The 14,327-nt window shown below is 39.0% G+C and overlaps 1 protein-coding gene across 1 annotated transcript in view; it reads right to left on the bottom strand.

Moving 5' to 3' along the window:
• Positions 1 to 1,327: 1,327 nt before the first annotated feature.
• SMO (smoothened, frizzled class receptor) overlaps positions 1,328 to 14,327 on the bottom strand; it is a 558,191-nt gene continuing 545,191 nt past the window's right edge. Inside the window, exon 12 of the mRNA XM_044088830.1 lies at positions 1,328 to 3,212. Coding sequence (XP_043944765.1) covers positions 2,608 to 3,212 — 605 coding nt within the window. The 3' untranslated portion in view covers positions 1,328 to 2,607. The remainder of the gene's footprint in view (positions 3,213 to 14,327) is intronic.

Here is a 14,327-nt window from a genome sequence, read left to right as displayed (position 1 = left end):
GCTGACTCCAAATCCAGCTCCAGACAAGTGACAAGTGGAGTACCTCAGGGTTCAGTCCTGGGACCGCTCTTGTTTGGCATCTACTTCTCTGAAGTACAGACCAACACTAAGGGACTCTGGCTAACAAAGTTCGCAGATGACTGCAAACTGGGAGCCATTATTGAATCCCCAAATGATGTGGAAACTCTACAAAAGGGCCTTACAGAAACAGATGCTTGGTGCCAGAGCCATGGGCTCAAGCTCAATGCCAAGAAATGTATAGTTATCCCCTTTGGGGAAAAAACATGTAACCATGAATTACCACATAGGTGGTAGTACACTAAACACCAAAAGTGTGATAAGAGACTTAGGGACACAGGTGGACATTGGTCTCACCTTCAACAACCACATCGCCACAACAGTCAGGAAATCCTTCTATGTGACACACCTCATCACTAAGGGCTTTTCATCCAGAAAAAAGGAGGTCATTGTCCCACTGTACTCATCCCTCATTAGACCCATTATAGAATACAACGCTCCATTTGGTACGTACCTCTCAAGACATCTGCAACAACTGGAAAGACCGCAGAAATGCCTCACTAAAAGATTCACAGGCCTAAAGCAGATGCCCTATGCTGACCACCTTAAAAACCTCCAGCTATACTCTGTTGCATATCGTCTACTCAGAGGCGATCTCTGCTTAACATACAAGGCCATGTCAAACCCAGAGCTGTTGGACATGCTACACTTAAATCCCAATCCCTCAGAGCCACATGCTCCAGGGATCTAAACTTTATCATCACAATAAACAAAACATGCTGGAGGGATAGGTTCCTGACCCAGAGACTCCCCAGACTCTGGAATAGACTGCCCATACATGTCAAGCAGAGTGCCTCTTTGGTCCTCTTCAAAAGGAACCTTGACGATTGGATGGGAGAAGGGAAATTCACCCCTAGGATCACATCAGTTGCCCTGCTATACAGGGGTCCAGGAAAGTAAATAGTGTGGGAAGAAATAGCCAGGGAATTATTATGGCTAGGCTTGTATAGGCCCTAGGGCTGATAGCCTAGTACCAAGCTATGAACCTATGAATGTGATTATAACATCTCCATACAAAACTATTTGAGATGGACAGTCTTCAAAAGTCAAAGATCTGCATCAAATTAATTTTGATAACTACTATGCTTCTAGAATATTCTATGCTCACTCAAAAGTGCAACTAACTGCACCTGTCTTACTTTTACATAGATTCATATTTGACTTATGCACATTAAAACCTCCTTTTACTTGATATTATGCAATAATGACTTTGAATACCAGCACCCAAATGATTCCCTGCTCCCACAGATGTACAAATGAGTTTTACTTTTATAAAATGGTGGTACATGTGAAATGTGACAAGAAAACACATCAGTGCACATTCAAATTATGAACCCATCAACATGTTGCATCTTCTGCCCCACAACCATCACATTACCACTTGCAAACCCATTTTTTGCTTTGTAGTAACTGCCAGTGTTCTGTAATATTACACCCATCATCACCTGGCATAATAAGGCAGAAACACATTTGGTCTATTTCTCTAATATCTTAATTACATTTATTGTCTGTAGTATCCTAAAAAAACTTTAATCAAACAAGTGGACTTTATAAAAGGATTAACTGAAGTTCAACAACTCAAAATTTTATGATGTCAAAAACTAAGGTCAGGTTGTAAACTTTCTGTTTGTGGCTCCTCTTCTACAGTTTGGTCGCAACAGAAATTTGATGAAGATGACGTACAAACAACAAATATCACAACTTGTTTATATCACAGTTTCAGAGGAATAGTAGCTATTCATAAATATCAGAACTATGATATGGGTAACTACAAAAACAAGTCACAAATCTAATGTTTCTAAATGTCTTGAAGTGAGGTGATTAGGATCCTACTGTTCCATGGGGGAATCCTTCTGCAATAAAAAATGCAAGCCAATACTTTGGGGGTATATCAAGAATCAAAACAAACGTATAAAAATAAGTCCCACGTATTTTGTCACTCCACACTGTAAGTGCAGATGGCATCTGCCAAAATGTATATAAAAATAGCTGCCATATGATTTCAGTCTATTTGGTATATTGTAGTTATATTACTCATATTATGACAAACTCAGTATTCAAATGTGTCGCATAGCACTGTACAAACCACAATTTTTCATTCTACACTGAGCGGCCACAAAAACAAGATTAACAACAATTTTCTTGGCTTCATACGCTTTGGGGACAAGGAACACACTTGAAAAGTGGTGAAATCAGTCTGATATAATAATGGTCATCAGCTTAGATACTATTATGGGATACTTCTCAAGTGCTGTGATCAGTGCTGCAAAGCCAGGATAATCATAATGAGGAAATACTGCTAATTGTCATTCAGTTCTGACAATTAACATCCATTCTTCTACAGCCGTCAGAAAGTATTACTACTGTATTATTACAAGACAGAGTAATCCTTCTTACAAGTGATGTCACACCAAGGCATCTCGTTAGAAATGTTCAGCTAGTAAAAGTCTATACTTCACTTCTGTACTGCTCTAAGACTTTCACTGCTTTTCAGATATTATGATTTGATCTCAGGGCAGCCTTTTGGCATCAGAAGTCAGAGTCTGCATCCATCAGTTCAGTGTCCATCAGGTTAGTCCGTGAGTGAATGGGTGCAGGTTCCATCCCTCTGTGTGAAGTCCTTGGAACATATGGGAGATTCCCAACTGGCAAAAATGTGGGCTCCACATCTGTTGTGGAGTGTCGAAACATGCCGCTTTGCAATCCTGTGGGAGATCGGAACCTGCTGCCCACTACAAATCCCGATTCTATATGCTGTGCCACAGGATTCACTATGAGGTTAAGTGTGGTATATCTTTTACAGTCTGAGAAGCTGTCTGAAGTTCCAGCAGGGAATCTTCTATCACAAAAGGCAGCGCTGGGTCTGTATTCAGGAAGAGAACCTGGAAGCACCTCCTCTACCGACTCAGGCTTTCTGTGTCTGGTGACGAGGCACCTCTGGCCTGGTAACTTAGGTAACCTGGGGACAGAGCTGGCCATCTGCTCACTGTAGTGACCTACATCGTATCCATCCACTGGCGGCTGCAGTTCCTTCCTTTTCTTTCTTTTCTTTTTCTTCCCAGCTTTCGTTAGAAGCTCTGGTGGGATCTCTGCTTGTACAAGCCACATATTGTTCTTCCTGTCTTCTGGTGGCACTAGAGCATGGGAAAAGACAGGGGGGTTAGGTATCAGAAAATGCATACAGGATTGTAATTCTAGAACATTCTAAAAGGAATGCAAATATAGCAGCAAATGGAGATACAGTTTCCAATGCAGCAAGTGCAGAAAAAATAAGACAACAGCTATCCACAAAAACTGAAAAAAAAACTGCTCTTTAATCAAATCTGCTGTTCTCTGAATATAGCAAGAATAGAAAATGGATGCAAAATGTGTTAGAAAGTCTACATACTTCCATAAAACTGAAACACAGCACCAACACGTCACCAACTTTTTTAAAATTAAACTATTTTGTCAGTCGGGTTGTTATATACAATACAGACACTGTCTAAAAGACACATTATTACACCAAAGTAACTTGCCAAAATAAGGCAAGCAGGTTTTTTTTAACAGAAGTTAGCATGGTACAAACCCATTTTGCATTAAAGCAAACAGCATGATCATTTGAAGCATATTTCTTCAACTTAAAAAAGAGAACTAAGGTACAAAAAACAACTTTGCTTGATAAAATGGATCACCCCACAACCCCGCTGCAATTAAATCAGCAGTCACTTTAAACAGAACAAAAATAATCCTCATCTGAGGGGATAAACAATACTTTCATTCACTCCCTCGCAGAAACAATTCACCGCAAAGGTAACCATTTGAAATATTTAGGACCCGCTAAACCAAGTTCTGAAACATAGACAATAAATGGCCGAAAGAAAAGGACTTACGTATATTAAGTCCAAGAAGGCCATTTCTCTGAATACTCCACTTTCACTGAGGTATGGCAATGTTGGAGTTTGTATATATAAGTTTGGGAGGGTGTGGTGTGTTTTTCCCTCATAATGGAGGGTGGGTAGAGGGACTTGCCCTCCCCCCACCACAAAAAAGAAGTTTAAAGAAAAACAGCAATGTTTGAGATCCTCGCTTCTGCTGGGTTTTCAATATTTTTCTTTCAGCATGTTGGCACTCAAAATTAAAAAAATTGAAAAAGAACCCGCATATATAGTCAATGGAAGTGATATACTACTGCAAATTGACAAAATATACATAGTCCATTATTTTGTGCATAGCACAAAACGTATCGATACACAACTACATTAAACAATACAAAACAACCAAGTTAAGAAAAGACATGGAGTTTTCTAGGTCAAGCCACAATGTTTTCCAACCCTTTATTAATTTGTTAAATGGATAAACAGCTACTGGATCTCTTTCAACCACAACCTGGACAAAAGGACATGAAAACCACCAAATTCCCTTAAATGTCCCTGATTTTACCTCTTTACATTTTACTGTGCTCCTCCTAAAATATGTCATTCTTTTCTGATAAATCACTGAATATAACAGACATTAAGAGACTCATAGCAATGCCTTTCGGCTTTTCCCGCTTAGGGGTCACCACAGCGGATTACCGGTCCACATATTGATTGGCAGTGGTGCTTTTACGGTGTCAAGTTTTTAGCCCAGCACCCAACCTTCACAGAAGGCACACACATACACATACCCACCTACCTGCATGTCATTAAAACTCAATCAACCGCAGAGAGGGCATTATTTGGAAATGTGTGTTTATGCAAAATCTGTTATACCACTAACCTTTTTAAGTGATTTAAGATAAATAATCTTTAAAATAAATGTCTCCTATTTGGGCCTTTTCCACTCATTATTTTCAGTTATGACAGTGTTTCTTGAGCAGAGAAGTTGAGAGCTATGGACAAGATTATATGCAGTGGCTACCAAATTTTACACAACTGCCATAATACTGGGAGTGCCACGCAAAACACTGGCAAGGTCCATTATATTCCATTATCACCATGAGTACTACACATTAATTCTGATCTATGAAGTAAGCTTTAGGGACTTACAGGGACAAAGCCCTGACTACTGCCCTGGTGGCCCACGTTTGGACAATGGCTTGTCTGCTTGACAAAGCTGTCAGGGAAGGATGGGAGTGCTTGTCCTGAGCACAGCAGGACACACAATGATGCATTCAGTTAGAGGTGGACTGATGCAGATTCCAGGCGCAGCCCTTTGGCTCACTAAGGCACTGTTTAGTAGTGGTATTCATAGCAGGAAAATGGCAAGTATCCGCTTGTAAAGGGAAGCGATTTTATAGTTTGTTTTTGGTTTCTTTAACATCTTTATTAAACATTATTTTTTTTTAAACTAACATGGGTACACAATGTAATAAAGAAACAATTATATTAATTATTATTTTCATACAGTTTACAAGTTTTCTTTTTAACAATTTTTATTCAATTCAACATTAGGTATAATGTTCCATTCCTGCCCTTCCTTCAACCTCACTCCCCCACTTGAGCATTATTCTGCATGTATTGTTCCCACAAATTCTATTTCCATGTCATCTGCTCCTTCCTTTTTCTAAAAATCCCAACACTAAGTTCTTTCATCTCGTTTACAATATTCAGTACTTCAGCTATGGTTGATTTAGATTCTAATTTCTAGTAATTACCTTTTCGGTAAATATTATTAAACTTAGAAAAGCCTTACTACTATGTCTAGACAACTCAGATCCTATATCCCACCTCTAAAGAATAATTTCCTGTGTTATAATTATTTGCACCTACAAAATGTCTGACAAGGCACTTGGCAGGGAATTTTTAACATCCGCCAACGTGTTACATTCCCAAAAAGCATGCTCCCAATTACCATTCTCTTTCTCATAACACCTCCAGCATTTGCTATCTGCCAGAGGAAATTTTTTCTGAAGCCTGCTTGAGCTATAAAAATACTTCTGCAAACACTTCCATGAAAAATCTTAAGCCTTCTGGACTTTGTTGTGCATTTGTAAGCCATACAGATGCCCTCCAGCTGTTCCTTTGTAAATTTCTTTTCAAATATCTCTTCCCAATCTATTCTAACCTCTTCTGACTGATTCTTATAGCGCCCCACGGTCGAGTGGCGTTCGAAAGACATGCGTGAATGGGTGTGCCTTCGTTGAAGGTTGGGTGTCGGGCTGGCACCTCGGCACTGTAAAAATCTACTGCCAATCATTAGTGGACCGGAGTTCCGCTGTGGCGACCCCTAACAGGGAAAAGCCGAAAGAACAACCACAATGCAATATCTTTACATACTGTTCTGAATAAAATCTCAGCTGGAACTGGTCTTTCACTTAGCATTCTCCTATCCGTTCCTTTACTTCTTTTATACTCTGTTATCAATCCCTGGTATGGAAGGCAGTATCTAACCTGCAGTCCAAACTTTGTTTGGCTTTATCCCACTCTGTTACCTTTCTCTCCCTAGTTATTTACTTCAAATGCCTTGGGTTCCTTTGCTAATTTTCAGCAAGGAAATTTCAGCTCCTCCTTTTTTCATTTCTATACCCCTGCTTGCAGTTATCCTTACTGGTAAAATCTCCTTTTTCCATTTCTGTATTGACTAAGGTTTTAGAATATTTTCTACTGTCTTATAAATGATAAATGTAATACTGTGTATGGTTCTTAAGGCCTGCATCCAAAATCCTCTTCTGTTACTTTTTTGAATTTCTCCCCCATTTCAGACTTATTCCCTTTACTTTGATTTACAGCCTTCTGCATCCGTTTTGTACATCAGTCTAAACTGCATAGCTGTAAAGTGTCCTTTCAAATGAGGTAATCCTAAACTATCTTATTCTACAGGGTAAAACAATTTATCCCACTTACTTCTTGCCCTATTCCCTTCTTCCCCCCCTAAATAAATTCCTTCAACTCTTTATGATCACCCACAAATCCTTCAACTCTTTACCAATTAACATCCACAACTTCTCTGGTTAATAAAAATATGGGTGCCCTATACATGAAACTAAACGGACTACAAATATCTTCACTGTTTGTAACTATCCATTATCCATAACCAAGAGCTTCCAGCATCTTAGTTTGTGTTTCGTCTTGTTTCTTCTCTTCCCACATACCCTTTGCTGCCATAACAGAATCCTTTTCAATCCCTACACTTAAATACTTCATCTTATCATGTCCCCATAAATGTGTATTGCTGAACTAATTCATATATGGGTACATAGATACCTGACTTAGCCTTTCTTTTATCTGCATTTATTTTATATCCCAAAAAGATCTGAAAATGTCTCGAAATGTTCCACAACACTGAAAAAAGCCTTTTCTGGGATTTATCAAGTACAAAATAATATAATCTGCAAATAAATCTAACCTTTTAATTACCATGCCAGTTATATCCTCGAATTTACAAGTCCCTTACTTCTTTTGCTAAAGGTTCTAAATATAAAGCAAATAAAGGGGAAGCTGGATATACCTACCTTATTCCTCTTTGCAAATCCAATTATCCATCCACAAACCCTTTCTCCCATTTTGTCACATGGGGTCAGGGCATCACTTCAACACTGAATCATCTAGAGCCAAGGTTCACACCGCTGTGTGGCTATTCCTGTCATGGCTGTTCTTCTATACCACACACTTGCATGTGCATACACACACACAGGCACAGACACAGACACAGACACAGACAGACACACACAGACACACACACACAGCCAATTTACAGTGCCGATCCACTTACTGCATGCCTTTGGAATGTGGGAGGAAATAGACTCTGCAGAGAAGCACTCAGATGGTTCTAAATAAAAAAACAAACAACAAAGGGGGAAAAAGGACACCCCTGCCTGGTTCCTCTGTTCAAATACAGACTTCTAGAGAGGAAACCCTCCCATCTTAATTCTTCCCTTTAGCCCTTGAAAAATCCCCTTTCTTAACCCTATTATTCTATCAGGGAATGCAAATGTTACCACTGCCTTACTCATAAAATACTAGCTGACTCCAGTGAATGCCTTCTCTGCATCAAGACCCACCAACAACTGCATAGTTTTTTTACACTCTGCTTCTATCAGGCTCATCATCATTCTATTAATATTGTTAAATGTTTACCTCTCCTCCACAAAACCACACAGATCCATATCTGCCCCCTTTGGCAATGCCGTTGATATTCTCTCAGCTAGTATAGGTAAAAGCACTTTATGGTTGAAAATTGAAATTGGTCTATATGAAGCTGGGTGTAAGGGTCTTCACCCTCTTTGGTAATTCAATCACTACAGCTTTCTTTCAAGATGCTGGTAGTGCCTTCCTTTTAAAATATTGTTAATCAAAACATTCCAGATCTTTTACCAATTTCTTACCTCCTATAATCCACAGGAAAAACATGTGGTCTTATATAGACTTTCCTACTGACTGATTACATCATCACCATTTTTATCTCACCCCCCACAGTCTTAGTTATTAATTCTAAACCCTCATCTTCCACTAACCTTGGTGTACTTAAGTCTTCCTTAAATATTTCCATTTGTGCCCTTTTATTAGTTTCCCCATTCCTTTGCTTTATAAAGATTTTAACAGAATTTCTGAAATTATAGCCTTGAATCCTTATCAAAGAGCAAAGCTGGAAGGGGTGCAATTATATTATTTAGATTAGATTCAGATAAAGAAACAGTAGCAATAATTTGCTTGTGTTTTATATATATATATATATATATATATATATATATATATATATATATATACACACACACACACACACACACACATATATATATATATATATATATACACACACACACATATATATATATATATATATATATATATATATATATATATACACACACACACACACACACACACACATATATATATATATATATTTTTTATTTATTTTATTTTTATTTTACATTTGTTGACCGGGCTAGTCTGGCTGGATACATGTCCATTTTCAGCAGAGGCCCGAGGAGAAAAGCTCCACTTTATACTAAGTACATTATATAAAAAAAAATTGACTAATCTAAGATATAGCTCAATCAGAAATTACAAAAACAAAAAGAATGAAAGATAATTTCAAAGAGAAAAAACAAGTTTACAATATGCAGTTCAATAAATATCAACGATTGTATAAAAAGTACATACTTAAATCTCAAAAAGTAACGGAAACAGAACTGATAAAGGGAAGAGATGAAAAGAGTGGAGGAGAAACAGAGTGAGAGAGGATGGTTAGTCAGGTGTGTTGCAGGAACAAAGCCAATGATTTTGGAAGTATAGTTTAATTTTCTGTTTGAAAAGTGGCTGGAATGTAGTCAGAGTTATGTCACTAGGTAAGAGATTCCAACTTTTACCTATTGTGTTAGTGAATAGAGAATCACCTGCTGTATTGTTTGCCTTTATAGATCTTGTCATGAGTTTACTAGAGGAGCGAAGTGAGTTAAGATTGTTGTAAGGAATTAGAAGTGGAGAGAGTATAGGGGTGTTGTCTGGTAGGTATAATATGTTGTGGGCAATAGTGAGTTGAGGAATTATAAGGAAGTTTTGAAATTCAAGCCATCCTAGTTGTTTTAGGTTTATACAATGGTGGGTCCTAAAGGGGTTACTAGTGGCAAAGCGAGCTATGTTGTTATAGCAAGTTACAAGTTTGTTAAGATTAGTTTTTCTAAGGTTTGTATATATAGGGGAAGCATATAGGAGAGTAGATAAAAGATGAGATTTAGCAATCTTGGTTCTAGTTGCTGGGGTTAGGAAGGGTTTGATGCGATACAAGGATCCTATTTTTCTGTTAACTAATTTGATGGTGTTGTTAATGTGCTGATCGAAGGAGAGATTGTTATCAATGGTTATTCCTAAAAGTTTTGTAGTAGGATCAGGAGATATGATAGTGCCATTATTTGAGGAGATGGTAAAGTGTAAAGCGGGGGACCGAGTGGTGGGGGAGAAGAGGAGGAGTTTTGTTTTTTTGGCATTTAGTAGGAGAAACCGTCTTGAAAACCAAGTTTCTACAGCATTAAAGGTATTTTGGGTCAGTGAGATCAGTTCTGCAGAGGATGGTGCTGAGCAGATCAGGGTAGAATCGTCTGCGTATTGTATGCAGGTTGCTTGTGGGATTGCAGTTTGAAGATCGTTAATAAAGAGAGAAAACAGAAGTGGACCAAGAATGGAGCCCTGGGGAACTCCAATGGAAATGGGCAAGAGTGATGAGATATGGTTTTCCCATATTACTGCTTGTTGTCTGTTATTAAGATAAGATCTAAACCAATTAATGGCGAATTTATCACAAGAGAGAGAATCAAGAATGTTTATTAAGAGAGAGTGGTTGACCATGTCGAAAGCTTTAGAGATCAATGAAAAGAGCAGAAGAGAGAGTATTGTTGTTTCGATTTTTGTTGATAGTATCTACAAAGGAGAGAAGGGCAGTGGTGGTACTGTGGTGAGGTCTAAAGCCATGCTGACAGTTTGCTATTATGTTGTGACGAGAGATAGTGAACAAGTTGCTGATGAATAAATTTTTCCATGATTTTTGCTAGGGGTGAGAGAAGGGCAATTGGTCTAAAGTTGGAAAGGTCAAGGGAGTTACCACCTTTATGTAGTGGGATAATATAGGAGATTTTCCAGATGTCAGGGATGGTTCCCTCCTGGATAGTTCTGTTTATAAGTAGGGATATAGGGTATGCTATTTCTTTGGCAGCTTTCTGAAGGAAAAGAGATGGGAGCTTGTCTGCAGAAGGGGTGCACGGTTTCAGTTTGTGAATGAGTCTGAAGATGAAAGAAGTAGATATAGGTTTCAAAGAGAAATTGTAGGAGGGGTTAGCTATATTAGTTGGAATATAAGAGTTGGTGGTATTCATTTGTTTGGCTAGGGATTGTATAGTTTCAGAGAAAAAAGAGTTGAATGCATTAGCTGTCTGGAGAGGGGTTTCTGGGTCAGCATTAAGTGGGGAAGGAGTTTTAGCAATTCCAGGGGAAAGAAGTCTATTTACTGATGACCAGAATTGTTTAGAATTGTTGAGATGTGTTTCCTGAAGATCACAGTAGTATTTTTTCTTATCAGAGATTATTGATTTCTTAGCCAGATTTCTAAGCTGGCGGAAATGAATTAAATCTGGGTTTTGTCTATGGCATCTCCATTTTGTCCATGCTTTGTTTCTATTATGAATGAGTTTTTTAGTATCGTTGGTAAGCCATGGGGCTGTTTTGGTCTTTACTCTAATAGAACGTTCAGGAGCATGAGTATCAAGTATGGATAAGAAGGTAGTATTAAAGAATAAGATGGCTTCCTCCAGGGGAAGTGATTTTAAGCAATTCCAATTGCATGCTCTCAGTTCAGCTTGAAAAAGGTCTATGTTAAAATGCTTGGTAGAGCAATTAGCCTTGCATTTGGGATGTTAACACATTGGACTTTTCTCTGGTAATGAAGGTTAGGGAGTGGTCGCTGATATTGTCTGGCATAGTACCTACTTTATACTGTTTGTTGACTTTATTTGTAAGTATCCAGTCTAATATACTCTCTCTCTTACTGGGTTTATTGACTCTTGTAGTTGAGGTAATAGTTTGGGTGAAACCATGTAGGTTAATATGAGAGGAGGGATTGTCAGTATTAATAGTGTTCCAATCTATGTTAACGTCGCCTAGAATTATGGTTTCTTGGGGGTAGGTGGTAGAGACCCAGCTAAGGAAGTCTTCTAATATTGTAATGTTATTTCCTGGAGGAAGATACAAGCATATAATGTAAAGGGCTTTTTTGGCGTTAAGTTGGAGTTTAATAATGATGGCTTCTATTTTGCTATCTTGGTTGGGACATGCTGGTTGAGTAGAGATGTTAAGGTGATTTTTGAAAAGTATTGCTACTCCGCCACCCTTACGTTTTAAGCGGTCATGTCTTACTATATTATAACCTAGGGGTATAATCTCTGAGTCCTTTGTGCCTGGGTTTAGCCAGGTTTCAGAGAGGCAAAGAATGTCAAAGGAGTGGATATCTAAGAGGGCATGGATGAAGGGTATTTTCTTGTTTATGCTTTGAATGTTGAGGTGTCCTATGAGGAAGTTACTTTTTAGGTTAGGTGAGCAGTTTTGGGGAGGAGGGGAGATAGGGCCAGGGTTGGGGTGGATGTCACCATCTTGTAGGCTAGGATTAACTAGTTTAGTTAAATAGTTGCTCTTTAGAAAAGTTAAAGGTTTAGTTTTTTTGTCTGATTGTAGGAGATAGGTAAGGTGATGTATCCTGTGGAATTTAGATAGCTGATAGCTAGGGGTGGAGTTAACATTAGAGTATGATGTGAAAGTAAATATAGTAGATGTGTGTCTTTGTGAGGAGTTATGATAGTTGTTAAGTGGAAATTCAAAGAAGGTGAGATAGTATGTTGAGAGAAGGGTGGTCAAGAGTAAGATCAGGAGAATAGGTATAGTTGGTAGGTAGGGATTCATTATTTAGTGATATGAGAAGTGAGGAGGAAAGAGGAAAGTACAAATGAGAGAGAAATGAGTGTGGTAAGTAGAGAGGGGGTAGTATATCTATTTAATAGTGTTGGTGAAATAAGAAATGGATTCTTATAGGGACTAAGGAAGTATATGACTGGAGAAGAGAGAGGAGGGGTATGGAGAGAAGTATAAGAAAAGGGGAAAGGTAATATAAGAATTAAGGAAATAGGGAAAGAGAGAGAAGGGGGAGAGGAAGGGGTGTGTTAAGTCTTGGTAACAAATTGGCGGGAAGGAGAGGGATAGGCTAGGAGGGATAGGGGTGTGGCTGAAGAGCTATAAGATTAGGACCCCTGGGGGTGGGTGGGAATTGGGGGTAGGGAGAGGAGCGGAGTGAGCCCGCAGGGTGAACGGAGCGGGTAGACACCACAGGAGGTCGGATGAGAAAGGAGACAATCAGAAATAGCAGGAAAGTAGCAAGGGAAAGGTGAGAGTCTAGCAGGAGAGGGTAAGACCAAAACCAGAAACACTAGTTAAAATAGCAGAAGCTAATATAGAGTCAGTGTAAAGCATGAAGAGTAAGGAAGCAGGAGTGAGGTAGGTATGGAAGTGAAAGGGAGGAAATAAGGATAAGATAGAGTATGGAGTAGAGGGAGGAACAGAAATAAGCAGTAAGGTAAGGAGAAGAGAACACAGCAGTGGAAGAGGGCACGTGGAAACTTTACAGTCAGAGAAAGGCTAGGTTAGAGCCAAGAGTAGCTGCAAGGAGGTCACTAGGCAGGAGGGTGTCCTACTAAATAGTGCAGGTAGGGAGATATGGACAGCAGGTTGTGACTGAGGTAGGGCAAAGAGGAGGCTGAGTGTACAAGTTAAGGGGAGTAGAGGCAGTGAATAAGGAGAGAAAAGCTGAGAAAAAAAATAAAATAGGGGGGGGGCAAAGAAAAATTAGAGGTAGCTGGCTGTTGGAGGCTGGAGCATAGGCAACCTTAATCCCTTGTAGGGAGTCCTAATAGGAGCCAAACAAAATCAAAAATACTGCAACTCCAGACGTACTTTCTATTCCCAGTTGAATTGTATGATGAGAAGCAGGCGGTGTAGCCTGTGTTTGACTGTAGGAAAGACCAGGTTCGCCAGACACCAGATAGCAGTAGCTTAGGGCAGGAGTCAGTAGAGCTAGAGTTTAGGACTTTGGGGAAAAAAAGAAGAGAGGCAGGGTAAGGAAAAGTGAAAAAGAGGGACAGTAAATAAGCATATATATTCAGTAAATGGCATCAAAACAGTAAATAAATAACATGGATATCATTGTAGCAAATATTAACCAATCTAAATACAGGAAACTAGACAGCACATTAGGACAGCAGGTATGTTAGTTCTCTTGTCTTAGAAGCAGACTGGCAAATATAAAACAGTTAAAAAACAATTCTGTAAATCCATATTAAGAGACAATGATAGTAGACAGCATCGGGTACTAGGTACAAAATATACTCAGGATAAATAAGCTAGGTTTATCTAGATATGCCTGGGGAGTAGGCAATGTAGCTTTAAAAAGGGTGGCAGGCAACAACAAGGGCATGAATATTTAAATCCCAGTTGGAGTTACACTATGCAAAAAAGCGGCAGGTAGAGAGGCCACTAATTAGGTGTTAAACAAAAATAAATAAGGTGATACTTAGTCAATGCATTTGGAGGGCAAAATAAAAGGTACAGACTAGAAACGGGAATTTCTAAAATTCTTTTAGAAGTCACTATGGGGGGGAGGGTCGAGAAGTAGGACAACCCTAGGGATTACCGCAGCAAAAAAGCGCGGAATGCAGTAGTGCACGTTGTCGGCCAGTAAGGGGTTTAACTCATCCTTCAGTTTAAATTGCAGTCCGCTATCATGGGCAGATTTACTGCAGAGACTATGAT

Source organism: Protopterus annectens, chromosome 11.part0, assembly GCF_019279795.1.
Source record: "Protopterus annectens isolate FY-2018-M chromosome 11.part0, PAN1.0, whole genome shotgun sequence".
In the NCBI taxonomy this organism is placed as follows: domain Eukaryota; kingdom Metazoa; phylum Chordata; order Ceratodontiformes; family Protopteridae; genus Protopterus; species Protopterus annectens.
This window is presented reverse-complemented; position numbering and strand designations above follow the sequence as displayed.